Source organism: Stomoxys calcitrans, chromosome 1, assembly GCF_963082655.1.
Source record: "Stomoxys calcitrans chromosome 1, idStoCalc2.1, whole genome shotgun sequence".
Classification (NCBI taxonomy): domain Eukaryota; kingdom Metazoa; phylum Arthropoda; class Insecta; order Diptera; family Muscidae; genus Stomoxys; species Stomoxys calcitrans.
In genome coordinates, this window is record NC_081552.1 from 91,710,514 (window position 1) to 91,732,118 (window position 21,605).

Here is a 21,605-nt window from a genome sequence, read left to right on the forward strand (position 1 = left end):
TTAAGTAAAAAATGTATGTCTACATATTTGGAAATTGTATGCCCATAACTGTACGCGTAACTACTAAAACGTACAAAATGGTACTTTCTTTACAAATTGAGTAAAAGCTTTCAAAGTTTTTACACCTTGGCAGTATTCTTCGGCGGACTAGACGATTTTTCGGAAATTTGTTTATTTAGGAACTAAAAGGGACAAAATGGTTCTTTCTTAAAGTATTGAGTTGAAGCTCTTATAACTGCAATAGAGTTACACTTTGGCAGTCTGTATTTGGGGACTAGCACAGTTTTTTATACCCACAATCATAGGATGGGGGTATACTAATCTAGTCGTTCCGTTTGTAACACCTCATAATATTGATATACGGCCCCATGAGGTATACATATTCTGGATCGTCTCGATATTCTGAGTCGATTTAGCCACGTTCGTCCAACTTCGTGACGGAATTCGTGAGAGCCTAAAAGACTTAATCCGATTTGGCTAAAATTTGGAGCAAAGACTTGTGTTATGACTTCCAACATCAGTGCCCATTATGATCCGAATCAGTCTATAAACTGATATAGCCCTTGTATAAACCGATCCCCGTTTTGATTTCTTGATCCTCTAGAATCCCGATATGACTTCTTGAGACCATTTGATTGCTACAAAATAATTCATATAAATACAAAGGTAATAAGGGTAAATTTTTAGCGGAATCCATGGTGGTGGGTACCCAAGATTTTGGCCCGGCCGAACTTAGCACGTTTTTGTTTGTATGAAATTCGTAAATTTTGGTACTAAAATGTACAAAATGGTTCTTTCTTTACGGATTGAGCAACAACACTCAAAATTGGGATACAATTACACTTTGACAACTTATATTAGTCGACTGCAAGAGTTCGTAAATTAATGGTGATTTGGATTCTTCAAAAAGAGTGTAAGATTTTTCCGACATGGTGCCTACGGTGGAGAATGTCACACTTAAAATCAGTGGTTATCATTCAAGCAAATTTTGTTTGAACAGTAGAAGAAGAGGACAAAATTTGTTTGTTGAAAAGAGGCAAAATATTAAAAATAAATATATAAGAAGTAAAAGCGTGCTAAGTTCGGTCGGGCCGAATCTTTAGAAACCAACCACAAGGATTCTGCAAAAATATGGGAACTATATCTGATTATAAACTGATTTGGACCGTACTTGGTACAGCTGTTGAGAGTAATAGCAGAAAACTATACGCAAAATTTCAGCCAAATCGGATAAAAATCGAGGCTTGTAAGGGCTCAAGAAATCAAATCGGGTGATCGGTTTATATGGGGCTATATTATGTTCTTGACCAATTTGGACCGTACTTGGCACAGTTGTTGAGAGTCATAACAGAACACCATGTGCAAAATTTCAGACAAATCGTGGCTCGTAAGGACCCAAGAAATCAAATCGGAAGACCGGTTTATATATGAGCTATATCAGGACCGTACTTGGGACAGTTGTTGGAAGCCATAACAGAAAACTATGTGCAAAATTTCAGCCAAATCGAATGAAAAGTGAGGCATCCAGGGGCTCAAGAAGTCAAATCTGGTGATCGGTTTATATGGGAGCTTTATCAGGTTCTTGATCGATTTGAACCGTACTGGTCACAGTTGTTGGAAGTCATAACAGAAAATTATGTGCAAAATTTCGGCCAAATCAGATGAAAATTTATATACGAGCTATATCAGGTTATAGGGTCCTAGATCAATATTTCGAGGTGTTACAAACGAAATGACTAGATTTGTATACACCCATCCTATTATTAAGCTAACGGCATATAAGATGCATTCGTAGAAAGTTCTTCAGCCGATGACGAGGATGCGATTTTTAGCGTATTATTTGACCCAAATGACTTCATATGGACATAGAATTTGTTCGATTGAAAACGAAAAAGCGTAACACTTGAAGATGGTTTGGGCGACATTTGCGAAGTGTTGTCCCATATAAGTGCAACAATAGCGTAACATTTTTTTGGCAAGACCATCAAAAACAAGTAAAAGCGTGCTAAGTTCGGCCGGGGCCGAATCTTATATACCCTCCACCAGGGATCGCATTTGTCGAGTTCTTTTCACGGCATCTCTTCTTAGGCAAAAAAGGATATAAGAAAAGAGTTGCTCTGCTATTAAAACGATATCAAGATATGTTCCGGTTCGGACCACAATTAAATTATATGTTGGAGACCTGTGTAAAATTTCAGCCAATTCGTATAAGAATTGCGCCCATTGGGGCTCACGAAGTAAAATAGAGAGAACGATTTATATGGGATCTGTATCGGGCTATAGACCGATTCAGACCATAATAAACAACGTTTGTTGATGGTCATGAGAGGATCCATCGTACAAAATTTCAGGCATATCGGATAATAATTGCGACCTCTAGGGGTCAAGAAGTCAAGATCCCAGATCGGTTTATATGGCAGCTATATCAGGTTATGAACCGATTTGAACCTTATTTGACACAGTTGTTGAAAGTAAAAATAAAATACGTCATGCAAAATTTCAGCCAAATCGGATAGGAATTACGCCCTCTAGAAGCTCAAGAAATCAAATCCCCAGATCTGTTTATATGACAGCTATATCAGGTTATAGACCGATTTCAACCATACTTGGCACAGTTGTTGGATATCATAACGAAATACTTCGTGCAAAAACTCATTCAAATCGGATAAGAATTGTGCCCTCTAGAGGCTCAAGAAGTCAAGAACCAAGATCGGTTTATATGGTAGCTATATCAGGTTATGGACCGATTTGAACCATACTTGGCACAGCTGTTGGGTATCATAACAAAACACGTCGTGCGAAATTCCATTCCAATCGGATAAGAATTGCGCACTCTAGAGGGTCAAGAAGTCAAGACCCAAGATCGGTTTATATGGTAGCTATATCAGGTTATGAACCGATTTGAACCACACTTGGCACTGTTGTTGGATATATTAAGAAAACGCGTCGTGCAAAATTTCATTTCAATCGGATAAGAATTGCGCACTCTAGAGGCTCAAGAAGTCAAGACCCCAGATCGGTTTATATGGCAGCTATATCAGGTTATGGACCGATTTGAACCATACTTGGCACAGTTATTGGATATCATAGCAAAACACGTCGTGCGAAATTTCATTCCAATCGGATAAGAATTGCGCACGCTAGAAGCTCAAGAAGTCAAGACCCCAGATCGGTTTATATGGCAGCTATATCAGGTTATGAACCGATTTGAACCATACTAGGCACAGCTGTTGGATATCATAGCAAAACACGTCATGCGAAATTTCATTCCAATCGGATAAGAATTGCGCACGCTAGAAGCTCAAGAAGTCAAGACCCCAGATCGGTTTATATGGCAGCTATATCAGGTTATGAACCGATTTGAACCATACTAGGCACAGCTGTTGGATATCATAGCAAAACACGTCATGCGAAATTTCATTCCAATCGGATAAGAATTGCGCACTCTACAGGCTCAAGAAGTCAAGACCCAAGATCGGTTTATATGGCAGCTATATCAAAACATGGACCGATATGGCCCATTTACAATACCAACCGACCTACACTAATAAGAAGTATTTGTGCAAAATTTCAAGAGGCTAGCTTTACTCCTTCGGAAGTTAGCGTGCTTCCGACAGACAGACGGACGGACGGACGGACGGACGGACGGACAGACGGACGGACATGGCTAGATCGACATAAAATGTCGCGATGATCAAGAATATATATACTTTATGGGGTCTCAGACGAATATTTCGAGTAGTTACAAACAGAATGACGAAATTAGTATACCCCCCATCTTATGGTGGAGGGTATAAAAATTTTCAGCGGTGGTTTTCGCCTCCTAATGCTGGCAACATTTTCTGACTCGGCTATAAAAAGGAGGCCCCTTAGCATTGAGCTTAAACTTGAATCGGACTGCACTTATTGATAAGTGAGAAGTTTGCCCCTGTTCCTAAGTGGAATGTTCATGGGTAAAAATTTTATTTTGTAATTTACCATAAGATACGCAAAATTTAAGTACAATTGAAGTTCACTGTATTGTCTTCTGAATATCAACCAAGGGCGTAGCGGAGCGGACCAGGGGGAATACTAGCCATCAGATAAAGCTAAATTTTATTTTTTTTTTATTTTTTTATTCTACTCAATACCTCACAACGCACGTTAGCATTAATGAAAGGATAACAACCGCTAAACATTTTTATACCCTACACCACTACTGTGGTACAGGGTATTATAACTTAGTCAATTTGTTTGTAACACCCAAAAGGAAGAGAGATAGACCCATTGATCGAATAAAATCACTTTCTGATTCGATTTAGCTATGTCCGTCTGTCTGTTCGTCCGTATGTCCGTCCGTCTGTCCATATTAATTTGTGTATAATGTACAGGTCGCAGTTTTCATCTGATCGTCTTAAAATTTGGTACAGGCATGTTTTTCGGCCTAGAAACGAAACCTTTTGATATTGGAAAAATCGGTTCAGGTTTAGATATAGCTCCCATATATATGTTCGTCCGACTTTCAGTAATAATGCAATAAAATGGTAATCTCTTAACGGATACTCTCGAAACATGGCAGGAAGGATTTTTTATGACTCTCGACATTACTGGTGAATTTCATGGTAATCGGTTCAGATTCAGGTATAGCTCTCATATATATATACCGCCCGATTTTCACTCCTAGAGCCACTGCAAGCGCATTTATTGACCAATCTTCCCAAAACTTCGTACAACGCTTTCCTCGACTACTGTCACAGTTCAGTCGTAATCGGTTCAGATTTAGATATAGCTCCCATATATATGTTCGTCCGATTTGCAGTAATATTGCAATAAAATGGTCTTTTGTTAGCGTAAAAATCTAAGACGATCTAGACATGTCCGTCCGTCCGTCCACCTGTCTGTTGAAATCGCGCTACAGTCTTTAAAAATAGAGATATTGAGCTGAAACTTTGCACAGATTCTTTTTTGTCCATAAACAGGTTAAGTTCGAAGATGAGCTATATCGGACTATACCTTGATATAGCCCCCATATAGACCGATCGGCCGATATAGGGTCTTAGGCCCATAAAAGCCACATCTATTATCCGATTTTGCTGAAATTCGGGACAGTGTGTTGTGCTAGGCCTTTCGACATCCTTCACCAATTTGGCGCAGATCGTTCCAGATTTAGATATAGCTGACATATAGACCGATTCGCGGATTTAGGGTCTTAGGCCTTTAAAAGCCACATTTATTATCCGATTTTGCTGAAATTTGGGACAGTGAGTTGCGTTAGGCCCTTCGACAATTTTCGGTAATTTGGCTCAGATCGATCCAGATTTGGATATAGCTGCCATATAGACCGATCCTCCGATTTAGGGTCTTAGGTCCATAAAAGCCACATTCATTATCGGATTTTGCTGAAATTTGGGACAGTGAGTTTCGTTAGGCCCTTCGACTTCCTTCGTTAATTTGGCGTAGATCGGTTCAGTTTTGGAAATAGCTGCCTTATAGACCGATTTCTTGATTGAAGGTTTTGGGCCCATAAAAGGCGCATTTAATGTCCAATGTCGCTGAAATTTGAGACAGTGCTTTGTGTTAGGCTCTTCGACATTTCTCTGCAACTTGGCCTAAATCGGTTCAGATATAGCTGCCATGTAGACTGATATCTCGATTTAAAGTCTTGGCCCCATAATTGTCGCATTTATAATCCGATTTCACTGAAATTTGACAAAGTGACTTATGTTAGTCTTTTCGACATCCATGTCGTATATGGTTCAGATCGGTTTATTTTGATATAGCTACTGTACTTATTAGTCGAAACATATTTCGATACAACTACTATGGGACATAAGGTATGAAATTTTCACCGAATTTTGATGAAAGATGGTTTAATTATATGCCCGAGGTGGTGGGTATCCAAAGTTCGGCCCGGCCGAACTTAATGCCTTTTTACTTGTTTAAAAAAGTGCAGCAATACTCACACCACCCTGTATTCACTTCACTTAAACACATTCTTCTTCTGACAAGAATACTTCATTTCGTATATTAACCGAACATCGGCAATTGGCAGTAACAGTAGCAAGTCATCGGTTGGCAACAGAAGAACCCTACAAGTTCACACAAAGTGCAATGTGGCATCAACAAACATTGAGATCAACACACAACTCTTTGCATCGTTTGACCCAGATAAGTGGAAGAACATTACAGCTAGCAGTAGCTCCACTAATTGCCTTGTATTTGGTGGCCAGCTTAGCACAGGTGGGAGCCATTGTGTTCTTTCCACGTGGTGCTTCATATGGGGTAAGAAGTGACCGCCATTTAGCCAAATGGAGGCTAAATAGTTTGACCGATGAAGTGTTAAATTTCACATCTTTTCATTGACAGATGATATCCGCGATTGCCATTCCACTTCATTTACCACATCGAAATGTTTACATGGCTTTTAATTTCGAGGCCAATTATGGTTTGCCACCAAATGATTCCTACAATGAGTGGATTGACAGAGTAAGTAAATGTGTGCATACGTATGTGTGGAATTTTTATACAATATTTGTGTTACTGTTACACGAACTCCATTCTATCCTTGCTGTGAATTGAATTATAATAAGCCCTACAAAACTTATCTCTCTGTTTTCTCGTTTTATGCCATTGTATGTTAACGATGTTTCTTAAACCACCAACCACCTCCAACTACATCATCCCAAAAATAGTGGAATTTAGATCAAGAATATTTGGGCATTGGCAACAATGTTACAGTTATTAATAATCGCCGCAATTTGGACAAGAGATCACTTCCATCAACTGCTTCTTTATTGCCCCGCTATGACCGCCGTTCTTTTTATCGTACATTTACGGATTACTTGAACCACTATCAAATGAACGGTACCGCTTGCCTTTTGAGAACAATATGTGAAGTGGCTGCTTCCACCGTGGAGGAGAACAATGGAGTTTTGGGCAGCTTTTTGAAAATTTTATTCATGTAATTATGCTTTGATAATTATTTCAAGTTTAACTCATATTCTGTTTCTAAGCCTTCAACGTGAAAGAGAAGAGAGAGAGAGAGAGAGTGAAAATGAGAGCTGACAAGCATGTAACAATACAATTTTGGAAACACAAAGCAAGTAAGGTTGTAACACAGTGGTCGTTAGAGTGCTATTTTACTAAGGAAGTGTCAGAATATAATTTCTGTGTTGCCAAAGCAACATTATAGTTAAGGTTCAGATGACTCAATCTCTCCAGAGTAGGAACCAAAACAGAAGTATTTAGGAGGAGGAAGGTTTGCCGACACACAACCATTCCATAACCATTACACAATAGTTCTAGAAACCACGCCGTTGGTTATGGAATCCCGCTTAAAATAACGTCTTAGCATACCTTAAAAACAGATCTTCACTACTGTGGTACAGGGTATTATAACTTAGTGAATTTGTTTGTTACACCCAACAGGAAGAGAGATAGACCCATTGATAGGTATACCGATCGACTCAGAATCACTTTCTGATTCGATTTACCTGTGACCGTCTGTCTGTCCGTCTGCCTGTTGCAGTTTTCATCCGATCGTCTTAAAATTTGGTACAGGCATGTTTTTCGGCCTAAAGACGAAGCCTATTGATAATGGAAAAAATCGTTTCAGATTTAGATATAGCTCCCATATATATGTTCGTCCGACTTTCAATAATAATGCAATAAAATGGTAATTTCTTAACGGATACTCTCGAAACATGGCAGGAAGGATTTTTTATGAATCTCGACATTACTGGTGAACTTCATGGTAATCGGTTCAGATTCAGATATAGCTCTCATATATATATACCGCCCGATTTTCACTCCTAGAGCCACTGCAAGCGCATTTATTGACCAATCTTCCCAAAACTTCGTACAACGCTTTCATCGACTACTGTCACAGTTCAGTCGTAATCAGTTCAGATTTAGATATAGCTCCCATATATATGTTCGTCCGATTTGCAGTAATATTGCAATAAAATGGTCTTTTGTTAGCGTAAAAATCTAAGACGATCTAGACATGTCCGTCCGTCCGTCCACCTGTCTGTTGAAATCGCGCTACAGTCTTTAAAAATAGAGATATTGAGCTGAAACTTTGCACAGATTCTTTTTTGTCCATAAGCATGTTAAGTTCGTAGATGAGCTATATCGGACTATACCTGGATATAGCCCCCATATAGACCGATCGGCCGATATAGGGTCTTAGGCCCATAAAAGCCACATCTATTATCCGATTTTGCTGAAATTCGGGACAGTGTGTTGTGCTAGGCCTTTCGACATCCTTCACCAATTTGGCGCAGATCGTTCCAGATTTGGATATAGTTGCCATATAGACCGATTCGCCGATTTAGGGTCTTAGGCCCTTAAAAGCCACATTTATTTGGTTCCCCCCAAAAATTGGTTCCGAAAATGGGTATCATTTCTTACGCTACCCCCCAATACTTTTTATTTAGACCCACATTGTCATGGTCGGTAAATATTCCTGATTTAGTGGTGTCTTGGGGAATGGGGTGGTCGCCCAAATACTAAGCCCGGAAAATATATCATATATCTATATATCATTTATTTGAACCCCATATTGCTTTTGGCCTCAAAATTGGATATCAAATTCGTTTTCAAATCTTATTTGAACTCCTTACTGCAAAAGTCAGCAAATATGTCCGGTTTGGGGTATTGACCCTAAAAACTATAAATATTTAGTTCCACTCTCTATAAGACCCAAATTGTCTTGGTGAACAAATACGTCCTATTTGGGGGTTGTTTTAGTGGTGGGACGTCCTCTAGACAGTTGGTCCCTAATGTTGATAACAGATATGTGGTCTACTCCCAAATACCTTTAATTTGAGCCCCATATTTCCATAGTAGGGAAACATGACCGGCTTGGGGGGTATTTTGGGGGATGGGCGGCCACTTAGTGAGTTTGCCTTGAGAATATATATCGGATTCGTGTTCCACTTTAAAAACCCTCTTATTTGAACCTCATATTGCAAAAGTCAGCAAATACTTCCTATTTGGGTTGTGTTGTGGGGGTGGGTTGGCACCATAGGCACTTTTCCCAAATATTGGTATTAGATTCGTGCTTTACTCCCAAAGACCTTTCATTTGAACCCCATATGACTATGGTCGTAAATTTGTCCCCTTTGGAGGAGGTTTTTGGTGAGAGGCTGCCCCCCAAACACTTGGTCCCATATTTGGATATCAGATTCTAATTCTACACTCAAATACCTAAATACCTTTCATTTGAGTCCCATATTGCCGTGATTGGTGTAAATATATGTTTGGTAGGTCTTTGGGTGGGGCGGCCCCCGAAATTTGGACATCAAGTTTTTATTTTTAGGGTACTATATGAAAGCACACAAAATTTCGCTTAAATCGCACCACCCGAGATCTGGCATTTCTGAAAATTAGGGTAAGGGGTGGTTCCGCCCCCCTTCAGATATCAAAAAATGTAGTACCCTATTTTCACCACGGGATCATTATGCACCATCTGTGAAAATTTCAAGAATATCGGTTCAGCCGTTTCTGAGTCGATAAGAAACACACAAACATACAAACAAACAAACAAACAAACAAACACAAATTGATTTTTATATATACGATAAATCGATCTCCACCCACCACCATAGGATGGGGGTGTACTAATATAGTCATTCCGTTAGTAACACCTCAAAATATTCATCTGCGACCCAATAAAGTATGTATATACTGGATCCTCTCGATATTCTGATTCGATCTAGGCATTTCCATCTGTCCGTCCTTCCGTCTGTCGAAATCACATTTGCGGTCTAACGCATAAGGCTACACGCTTGAAATTTTACACAGATACTTAATATTGATGTAGGTCGTTGGGGATTGCAAATTGGCTATCTCGGTTCCGTTTTGGTTATAGCTCCCATATAAACCGATCTCCCGATTTGATTTCTTGAGCCCCTGTAAGCAGGAATTTTCATCCGATTTCGATGAAATTTTACACATAGCATTCTGTTATGACTTCTAATAATTGCGTTAAGTGCAGTCCAAATCGGGTATATATATAGCTCCCATATAAACCGATCTCGAGATTTGACTTCGTGAGCCTCTGGAAGCCGCAATTTTCATTTCATTTGGCTGAAATTTTGCACATTGCATTCTGTTACGACCTCTAACAACTGTGTTTAGTACGGTCCAAATCGGTCTTTATCCTGGTATAGCTTCCATATGAACCGATCTCCCAATTTGACTTCTTGAGCCCCTGGAAGCCACAATTTGTATCCGATTTGGCCTAAATTTTGTACATGGTGTTCCCATGTGACTTTCAACAACTGTATTTAGTACGGTCCAAATCGGCTTATAACCTGATGTAGCTCCGTAGCTCTCATATAAATCGATCTCCTGATTTGACTACTTGAGCCCCTGGAAGCCACAATTTTTCCGATTTGGCTGAAATTGTGCATGCGGTGTTCTGATTTAACTTTCAACAACTGTGTCACGTACGCTCCTAATCGGTCTATGACCTGATATAGCTCCCATATAAACCGGTCTCTCGATTATCTTTGCTGATATTACAGAAGTGTGGTATGTATAATAAAATTATGCCCTTCAACTAAATTTGGTTTGTATAAATTTTAGCAGAATTCATGGTGGTGGGTTCCCAAGATTCGGCCTGGTCGAACTTAGCACGATTTTACTTGTTAGTTATCATTTTTGCTTGAAATATAGGAGATGGAAAATTAACGATAGTATCGATACTATTGATATTTATTATTAAAACTATCGAAAATACCGAATGTTGCTATTGTCGAGAGTTTGCCAGCTGACTGAGATTTGCTTGTTTACGAGAGAGGTGGGGGTTGTTCAATTTGAGGCGCCACTTTTAATCGACAAAACGATATACGACAAGATTAAGTAAATACGAGTAATCCTGGATAGGAAATTGAAATGGAACTGCCACATCAAGGAGCATACTATTTAGACTCACAGATATTGGGCAATACGAAGACGGGCAGCAGACTCGAAATGGAGCTTGAATTAGAAGAAAGTTCACTGATTCTACAGGAGCGTGAAGATACCAATACCAACTAACGCCTCAGTAGTTTGGTGGAGAGCGATGGAGAAAAATTAAGGACCCTACAACAGGTTCAAAGAACATGTCGTCTAGGTATATGCGGGGCGATGAGGACCACGCTTACAAAGGCACTAATTCTAGACATCCGGCCATAGACATACAGATTAAGTATGAGGCAACTACAGCGGCTGTGAGACTGTGATAGAAAACGGTAAGGGGATAGGAGCAGGCCATACCATCGCGATATTATCGAGGCAACGCCATGACCTGGATGGAGTGGAAGAGATTTCGGATCCTATACCTGAGACGACACTTGAGTTCGTGTGTGAGGCACTGCTGCCAACTGCAAGATCATGCCACACAGATGGATCAAAGCTTGGGGAGAGAGTGGGGCTGCGGTCTACACTGAGGACCTAGAGACTGAAATTTGTTTCCCAATGCATGACCATTATAAAGGGTGATTTTTTTGAGGTTAGGATTTTCATGCATTAGTATTTGACAGATCACGTGGGATTTCAGACATGGTGTCAAAGAGAAAGATGCTCAGTATGCTTTGACATTTCATCATGAATAGACTTACTAACGAGCAACGCTTGCAAATCATTGAATTTTATTACCAAAATCAGTGTTCGGTTCGAAATGTGTTCATTCACCGTTCAGCGATGAGGCTCATTTCTGGTTGAATGGCTACGTAAATAAGCAAAATTGCCGCATTTGGAGTGAAGAGCAACCAGAAGCCGTTCAAGAACTGCCCATGCATCCCGAAAAATGCACTGTTTGGTGTGGTTTGTACGCTGGTGGAATCATTGGACCGTATTTTTTCAAAGATGCTGTTGGACGCAACGTTACGGTGAATGAACACATTTCGAACCGAACACTGATTTTGGTAATAAAATTCAATGATTTGCAAGCGTTGCTCGTTAGTAAGTCTATTCATGATGAAATGTCAAAGCATACTGAGCATCTTTCTCTTTGACACCATGTCTGAAATCCCACGTGATCTGTCAAATACTAATGCATGAAAATCCTAACCTCAAAAAAATCACCATTTACGTTCCTGCAGGCGGAGATAGTATGAACAAGAGAATGTCGAGTGTGAACAAAATATTGGTCTTTTTGGTAGCTATTTCCAAATATAGACCAATCTGAACCATATACGATATGGAAGTCGAAAAGCCTAACATAATTTCCTGAGTTAAATTCAGCGAAATCGGGTTATAAATGCGCCTTTTATGGGCTCGACGGGCCTAACACAATTAAATGCCACCAAATTTGGACAAAATCGGACAAAAATTGTGCCTTTTATGGGCCTAAGACCGTAAATCGAGAGATCGGTCAATATGGCAGCTATATCCAAATCTGAATCGATCTGGGCCAAATTGAAGAGGGATGTCGCAGGGCCTGACGCAACTACCGTCCCAAATTTCGGAGAAATCGGGCAATAACTGCGCCTTTTTTGGCCCCTAACCATAAATCGAGAGATTGGTCTATATCGCAGCCATATCCAAATCTGGACCGATCTTGACCAAATTGAAGAGGAATGTCGCAGGGCCTATCACTACTCACTGTCCCAAATTTCAACAAAATCGGATAATAAATGTGTCTTTTATGATCCTAAGACCTTACGTCGGCTTTCGCATCCAACAGATACCGGTACTTAGGTAGAGACACAATATCAGACATGAACCAACTTAGGGAAGTGGCATTGAAAACAATTAAGGATTTTGTAAGTAGCACGGAATTCCTAACATAAAATTTTTTTTTTTAGTGGTTACTTTATAGTTTTTAGAGCGCACAACAACCCGATTACTGGCTTAGGTGTATGTCCATAGTTGCGTGGGGCGGATTAATATTTGCACCCTCTTTTCAAACTAACCTAACCCAACCTACATCGAAGGATCGGTCCATATGGGGGCTATATCGAGATATAGCCCATCTTGGAACTTAACCTGCTTATGGATAAACAAGTAAAAGCGTGCTAAGTTCGGCCGGGCCGAATCTTATATACCCTCCACCATGGATCGCATTTGTCGAGTTCTTTTCCCGGCATCTCTTCTTAGGCAAAACAGATTATAAGAAAAGATTTGCTCTGCTATTAGAGCGATATCAAGATATGCTCCTGTTTGGACCACAATTAAATTATATGTTGGAGACCTGTATAAAATGTCAGCCAATTCTAATAAGAATTGCGCTCTTTGTGAGCTCAAAAAGCAAAATAGAGAGATCGATTTATATGGGAGCTGTATCGGGCTATGGACCGATTCAGACCATAATAAACACGTATGTTGATGGTCATGAAAGAATCCGTCGTACAAAATTTCAGGCAAATCGGATAATAATTGCGACCTCTAGAGGCTCAAGAAGTCAAGATCCCAGATCGGTTTATATGGCAGCTATATCAGGTTATGAACCGACTTGTATTTTATTTGACATAGTGGTTGAAAGTAACAATAAAAAACGTCTTGCGAAATTTCAGCCAAATCGGATAGGAATTGCGCCCTCTAGAAGCTCAAGAAGTCAAGTCCCCAGATCTGGTTATATGACAGCTATATCAGGTTATGAACCGATTTGAACCATACTTTGCACAGTTGTTGGATATCATAACAATATACTACGTGTCAAAATTCATTCAAATCGGATAGGAATTGCGCCCTCTAGAGGCTCAAGAAGTCAAGACCCAAGATCGGTTTATATGACAGCTATATAAGGTTATGCACCGATTTGAACCATACTTGGCACAGTTGTTGGATATCGTAACAAAACACGTCGTTCAAAATTTCATTCCAATCGGATAAGAATTGCGCACTCTAGACGCTCAAGAAGTCAAGACCCCAAATCGGTTTATATGGCAGCTATACCAGGTTATGGACCGATTTGAACCATACTTGGCACAGTTGTCGGATAACAAAACACGTCGTGCAAAATTTCATTCAATTCGGATAATAATTGCGCCTTCTAGAGGCTCAAGAAGTCAAGACCCCAAATCGGTTTATATGGCAGCTATACCAGGTTATGGACCAATTTGAACCATACTTGGCACAGTTGTTGGATAACAAAACACGTCGTGCAAAATTTCATCCCAATCGGATAAGAAATGCGCACTCTAGAGGCTCAAGAAGTCAAAACCCAAGATCGGTTTATATGGCAGCTATATCAAAACATGGACCGATATGGCCCATTTACAATACCAACCGACCTACACTAATAAGAAGTATTTGTGCAAAATTTCAAGCGGCTAGCTTTACTCCTTCGGAAGTTAGCGTGCTTTCGACAGACAGACGGACGGACGGACGGACATGGCTAGATCGACATAAAATTTTACGACGATCAAGAATATATATATACCCCCCATCTTATGGTGGAGGGTATAAAAAAGAATCTGTGCAAAGTTACAGCTCAATATCTCTATTTTTAAAGACTGTAGCATGTTTTCATCAGACAGACGTTCAGTGGGACGGACATGGCTAGATCGTCTTAGATTTTTACGACGTTCAAGAACATATATACTTTGTAGGTTCGGAAATGGAAATTTCGATATGTTGCAAACGGAGTGACAAAATGAGTATACTCCTATCCTTCAGTGGTAGGTATAAAAATAGACTGCCACTCTAACCTAACCTAGATTTCAATAAGGAAAATGCGAAATAATATGGCGGCCGGTAAACTTTAAACCGTCCCAACATCCGATGTTTTTTATACCCACCTCCATAGGATGGGAGCATAATAATCTAGTCATTCCGTTTGTAACACCTTGTAATAGTAATATTGATATAAAGTCCCACAAATTTTTCTTGATCGTCTCGACATTCTGAGTAGATCTAGCCATGTCCGTCCGTCCGTGAGTTGAAACGACGAAATTAGAATATCCGCTTGAATTTTTGCACAAATACTTTTTATTGATGTACGTCGTTGGGGATTGCAAACGGGCCATATTGGTTCAAATTTAGATATCTAGCTTCCATATAAACCGATCTCCCGTAGGAGACTCTATGACCCCTTGAATTTGTGCTTATGCGGCTGAAATTTGGAACGTAAAATGCACATATGCCTTCAACAATATGTTGAATTACGGACATTTTTTTGGAGAATCCATGGTGCTGGGTTCCCAATATTCGACCCGGCCGAACCCATTTTTATACCCACCAGCATAGTTTGGGGGTATTCTAATCTAGTCATTCCGTTTGTAACAACTCGAAATATTGATCTAGGACGCCGTGAAATATATATATTCTTGATCGTCTTGACATTCTGAGTCGAACAAGCCATGTCCGTCCGTCTGTTGAAATCACGATAGCGGTCGAACGCGTAAAGCCAGCCGCTTGAAATTTTGTAAAGTTACTTAACATTGATGTAGATCGTTGGAGATTTCAAATCGGCCATATCGGTTTAAAATTGGATATAGCTCCCATATAAACCGATCTCCCGATTTGACTTCTTGATCCCCTGAAAGCAAAATCGTTGGTTGGGATTGTAAATGGCCAAACGATCTTGCGTCTTGACTTCTTGAGCCTCAGAGGGCGCACTTCTCGTCCGATTTGACTGAAATTTTGGACTTGGTGTTTTGATATCACTTCTAATCGCTTCATGTTTCGAAATTTGGCGGGATGGATTTTCTTTTGACTCTAGATTTTACTCGTGGATATCATTGAAAACAGTTCAGATTTCAGTGCCCTAGTGGGCGTGGTCTTCATCGCTCCGCCTATGTCAAAACAATATGTTCTCTGAACCTGTGGTGTTATCCTTACCTTCCTTTTTCTTCATCGCAGCCCACAAAACTACTGACGCGCAAGTAAGCGTTGGTTTAATCCTGTGTAAAATGTCAGTCAATTCGAATAAGAATTGCTCCCTTTGGGGCTCAAGAAGTAAAATAGAGAGATCGATTTATATGGGAGCTGTATCGGGCTATAGACCGATTCAGACCATAATAAACACGTATGTTGTCATGAGAGGATCCGTCGTACAAAATTTCAGGCAAATCGGATAATAATTGCGACCTCTATAGGTTCAATAAGTCAAGATCCCAGATCGGTTTATATGGCAGCTATATCAGGTTATGAACCAATTTGAACCTTATTTGACACAGTTATTGAAAGTAAGTCATACAAAATTTCAGCCAAATCGGATAGGAATTGCGCCCTTTAGAAGCTCAAGAAGTCAAGTCCCCAGATCTATTTATATGACAGCTATATTATGAACCGATTTCAACCATACTTGGCACAGTGTTTGGATATCATAATACTTCGTTCAAAAATTCATTCAAATCGAATAAGAATTGCGCACTCTAGGGGCTCAAGAAGTCAAGACCCAAGATCGATTTATATGGCAGCTATATCAGGTTATGGAGCGATTTGAACCATACTTGGCAAAGTTGTTGGATATCATAACAAAACATCTTGTGCAAAATTTAAGCCAAATCGGAAAAGAATTGCGCACTCTAGAGGCTCAAGAAATTAAGACCCAAGATCGGTTTATATGGCAGCTATATCAAAACATGGATCGATATGGCACATTTACAATGCCAACCGACCTACACTAATAAGAAGTATTTGTGCAAAATTTCAAGCGGCTAGCTTTTTCTTCGGAAGTTAGCGTGCTTTCGAACGACAGACGGACGGACATGGCTAGATCGACATAAAATGTCACGACGATCAAGAATATATATACTTTATGGGGTCTCAGACGAATATTTCGTGTAGTTACAAACAGAGTGACGCAATTAGTATGCCCCCCATCCTATGGTGGTGGGTATAAAAATGGATCCGGCGATCCGCCAATTTAGGGTCTTAGGCCCATAAAAGCCACATTTTTTATCCGATTTTGCTGCAATGACAATGAGTTGTGTAAGGCCCTTCGGCATCCTTCGTCAATTTGGCCCACATCGGTCCAGATTTGGATATAGCTGCCATATAGACCGATCCGCCGTTTTAGCATCATAGGCCCATAAAAGCTTCATTCGTTATGCGATTTTGCTGAAATTTATGACATTGAGTTGTCTTAGGCCACTCGACATCCTTCTTCAATTTGGGTCAGATCGGTCCAGATGTGGATAAAGCTGCCATATAGACTGATCTCTCTATTTAAGGTATTGGGCGGATAAAAAGCGCATTTATTGTCCGATTTCGCCGAAATTTGAGAAAGTGAGTTGCGTTTGGCTCTTCAACAACCTTTTTATACCCACCACCGAAGGATGGGGGTATATTCATTTTGTCATTCCGTTTGCAACACATCGAAATATCCATTTCCGACCCTATAAAGTATATATATTCTTGATCAGCGTAAAAATCTAAGACGATCTAGACATGTCCGTCCGTCTGTCCGTCTGTCTGTTGAAATCACGCTACAGCCTTTAAAAATAGAGATATTGAGCTGAAACTTTGCACAGATTCTTTTTTTGTCCATAAGCAGGTTAAGTTCGAAGATGAGCTATATCGGACTATATCTTGATATAGCCCCCATATAGACCGATCGGCCGATTTAGGGTCTTAGGCCCATAAAAGCCACATTTATTATCCGATTTTGCTGAAATTTGAAACAGTGAGTTCTGTTAGGCCCTTCGACATCCTCCGTGAATTTGGCTCAGATCGGTCCAGATTTGGATATAGCTGCCATATAGACCGATCCTCCAATTTAGGGTCTAAGGCCCATAAAAGCCACGTTTATTATCCGATTTTGCTGAAATTTGGGACAGAGAGTTGTGTTAGGCTCTTCGATATCCTCCGTGAATTTGGCTCAGATCGGTCCAGATTTGGATATAGCTGCCATATAGACCGATCATCCGATTTGGGGTCTAAGTTCCATAAAAGCCACATTTATTATCCGATCTTGCTCAAATTTGAGACAGTGAGTTGTGTTATGCCTTTCGACATCTTTCTTCAATTTGGCCCAGATCGGTTCAGATTTGGATATAGCTGCCATATAGACCGATTTCTTGATTTATGGTTTTGGGCCCATAAAATGCTTATTTATTATCCGATGTCGCCAAAATTTGGGACAGTGAGTTAAGTTAAACCCCTTGACATACTCCTGCAATATCGCACAGATCGGTTCAGATTTGGATATAGCTGCCATATTGGCCGATATATACGTTTTAGGTTTTGGGGCCATAAAAGACGCATTTATTGTCCGATGTCGCTGAAATTTAAGATAGTGAGTTTGGTTAGGCTCTTCGAAGTCCTTCTTCAATTTTGCCCAGATCGGTCGAGATTTGAATATAGCTGCCATATAGACCGATATCGCGATTTAAGGTCTTGGCCCCATAAAAGACGCATTTATAATCCGATTTCACTGAAATTTGACACAGTGACTTATGTTAGGCTTTTCGACATCCGTGTCGTTTATGGTTCAGATCGGTTTATTTTTAGATATAGCTAGTGTACTTTTAGTATTTGGTCCAAATCGGAACATATTTTGATATAACTGATATGGGACATAAGGTATGAAATTTTCAACGAATTTTGATGAAAAGTGGTTTACATATATTCCCGAGGTGGTGGGTATCCAAAGTTCGGCCCGGCCGAACTTAACGCCTTTTTACTTGTTCAATTTGGGCCAGATCAGTCCAGATTTGGATATAGCTGCCGTATAGACCGATCTCTCGATTTAAAGCCTTTGCCCCATAAAAAGCACATTTATAATCCGTTTTCGCTGAAATCTGACACAGTGACTTATGTTAGGCTTTTCGACATGCGTGTCAAATATGGTTCAGAGGGGCATAAATTATGCATTTTTCACCGGCTTATGACAAATGTTGGTTTACATATATACCGAAGGTGTGGGGTATCCAAAGTTCGGCCCGGCCGAACTTAACGCCTTTTTACTTGTTATTAATACCACTGTTAAATGCACCAGAAGTTTATATCAACCTCAGCTAAAATAAAAACCTGACTACCTTCCAATATGATTTGGTAGCAGAATGTGCGTGTTAATCGTTTTAATATATCTCTGTTTCGTTGGCTTTTTGACCGAGTTTGGGAGCTTCATGTTCTGTTTGTATCTTCAGTTTTACCTTCGGAATACATTTCGAATGTGTATTCAAACGCTTGTTCATGTGTGTTTTTGTGCTCATAATTATTCATTTGGGTAACATTTTTGATTACATGTTAAATAGGCCAACAACATCACGGCCAGAAAGGCCACTGCACAATGCCATAAACGATGAGAACCTCTATCGGGCCGAAAGGCAAGGCAGACAATACTTGGCCAATATGGACAATGATGAAGATAATGGTGGCGGTGGTGATGCCGATGAAGGCAATGCGTGTTTGGATTATTCACATTGGTGTCCTGAAGGAGTTATAAACATGATATCCGACCTGTATTAAGCTTTTCTGCTCTTTACCGCCCTGTTGGCTTGGTCGAGTGAGTAGAGAATGTTCATTTCTGGGTTATTGTTTGAATTTGTAAAACTTTGCCCTCACAATGTTTCAGCTTGCAACATGAAATGCTTATGGATATGGCTTATGTTTTCAACTTTCAATGTCTGTAATTTCACGAGAAATAAATGTTTTTATTAAAATGTTCTGCTTTTAAGTTGTTTTCGTTTTCATTGTGCTCCGTCTTATGCTGTTTCATTGGCTCCTTTATGCTTTCATGTGGTATTATGTCGGGTAATAACCATAATTTTTAGCTAAATTTAAATGGGGTAATTAGGCTTAACATTGGCTTATAATACAGTTTAACGATGTGAGTAAGTAAAAGTTTCTGTAAAGCAGACCGGACAACGGTACAATGGATAAGGATATAAAATCATGTTGAATCACAATGGAAAGGAGTATAACTTAAAGACAAGGCCTTTCGAATTTTAATGTATAAAAGAAATGTTGTAGTGAAAAGAAATTAAAATCAAAAATGGTTTTAAATGATGTTCCACATCTTCAAACTATTCGGAAAGCTTTCTTATTAAAGGCAATAAAACTACAACATGATTTTAAAATCAGTAAGGAGAATACGTACTACTCTCAATACATAGAATCTATGTTGAAATCTAGTCAGACTTTTATTTTGCATACCTATTGAAATATTGAATAGAACCACGCCGTTAAGAGGCCATATCAGCTGAAAGATTTATATATTTTTATCTGATCCCATTTTAATGAAACTTTGCACACGTATTAAGACGTCAAATAAAACATCTCATACAAAATTTTGTATAGATCGGATGAAAACTGTGGCTTCTAAAGCCTTAAAGGCCATTTCGGCTGAAATATATATTGGGTTGCCCAACAAGTAATTGTCGGTAATATAGTAGTAATATAGTCGGCGTTGACAAATTTTTTCAACGGCTTGTGATTCTGTAATTGCATTCTTTCTTCTGTCAGTTATCAGCTGTTGCTTTTAGCTTGCTTTAGAAAAAAAGTGCGCGAAATTTTGTTTACATTTGTTTGTTTGGCGTCAATTTTAATATGGGTACCACATGTATTGAAAGAAATTCATTTAACAAACCGAATCAACGCTTGTGATATGCACCTTAAACGCAATGAATTTGATCCGTTTTAAAAACGAATCATAACTGGAGATGAAAAATGGATTGTTTACAACAACATTAGTCGAAAACGATCATGGTCCAAGCATGGTGAACCAGCTCAAACCACTTCAAAGTCTGATATCCACCAAAAAAAGGTTATGCTGTCTGTTTGGTGGGATTGGAAGGGTGTGGTATATTTTGAGCTGCTTCCAAGGAACCAAACGATTAATTCGGATGTTTACTGTCAACAATTGGACAAATTGAATACAGCCATCAAGGAGAAGCGACCAGAATTGGTCAATCGTAAAGGTGTCATATTCCACCAGGACAACGCTAGACCGCACACATCTTTGGTCACTCGCCAAAAACTGAGTGAGCTTGGCTGGGAGCTTTTGATGCATCCACCATATAGCCCTGACGTTGCACCATCAGACTACCACTTATTTCGATCTTTGCAGAACTCCTTAAATGGTAAAACTTTCGGCAATGATGAGGCTATAAAATCGCACTTGGTTCAGTTTTTTGGAGATAAAGGCCAGAAGTTCTAAGAGCGTGGAATACTAAATTTGCCAGGAAGATGGCAAAAGGTTATCGAACAAAATGCATTTACTTTCTTTTAAAAAATCCGCAATTACTTTTTAGGCAACCCAATATATGGGAGCTATATCTAATCTGTCCCGATTTTGACGAAATTTTAAACACATATGAGGGCGTAAAATAAAACACTTCATGCTTAATCTTGTTAAGACCTGACAAAAATTGTGGCTTCTACGCCTTAAAAAGCCATATCAAATGAAAGATATATATGCTATATCTATATCTAAATATGAATCGATTTTGAATCGGACAATAAATGCGACCTGTACCTTGATCACAAGAATGTATGGACAGACAAACAGAAAGACAGCTTATCTCCTTCTTAGCGTCGCAAGCAAATGCACAAAGTTATAAGAGCAGTTTAATAAAGTGACATTATCCGTACTTCGCCAAAATCATTGTACCAGTTTTAGGTTTCAGTCATTCAATAAATTTTCAGCTATACAGTGTTTCTGTCTTACAATTACTAAAACATAGCGTAGTATGCCATAGCATAGTATAAATACTAAATATATCACACTTCATCCAAAACAGCTT

At 39.5% G+C, this 21,605-nt stretch overlaps 1 protein-coding gene across 1 annotated transcript in view; it reads left to right on the forward strand.

The window, feature by feature from the left end:
* LOC106094551 (uncharacterized) overlaps positions 1-19,493 on the forward strand; it is a 54,159-nt gene extending 34,666 nt beyond the window's left edge. The window contains exons 2-6 of the mRNA XM_059366103.1: positions 5,989-6,261; positions 6,346-6,465; positions 6,672-6,940; positions 19,116-19,322; positions 19,436-19,493. Of these exons, the coding sequence (XP_059222086.1) occupies positions 5,989-6,261; positions 6,346-6,465; positions 6,672-6,940; positions 19,116-19,322; positions 19,436-19,493 (927 nt within the window). The remainder of the gene's footprint in view (positions 1-5,988; positions 6,262-6,345; positions 6,466-6,671; positions 6,941-19,115; positions 19,323-19,435) is intronic.
* Positions 19,494-21,605: the final 2,112 nt, after the last annotated feature.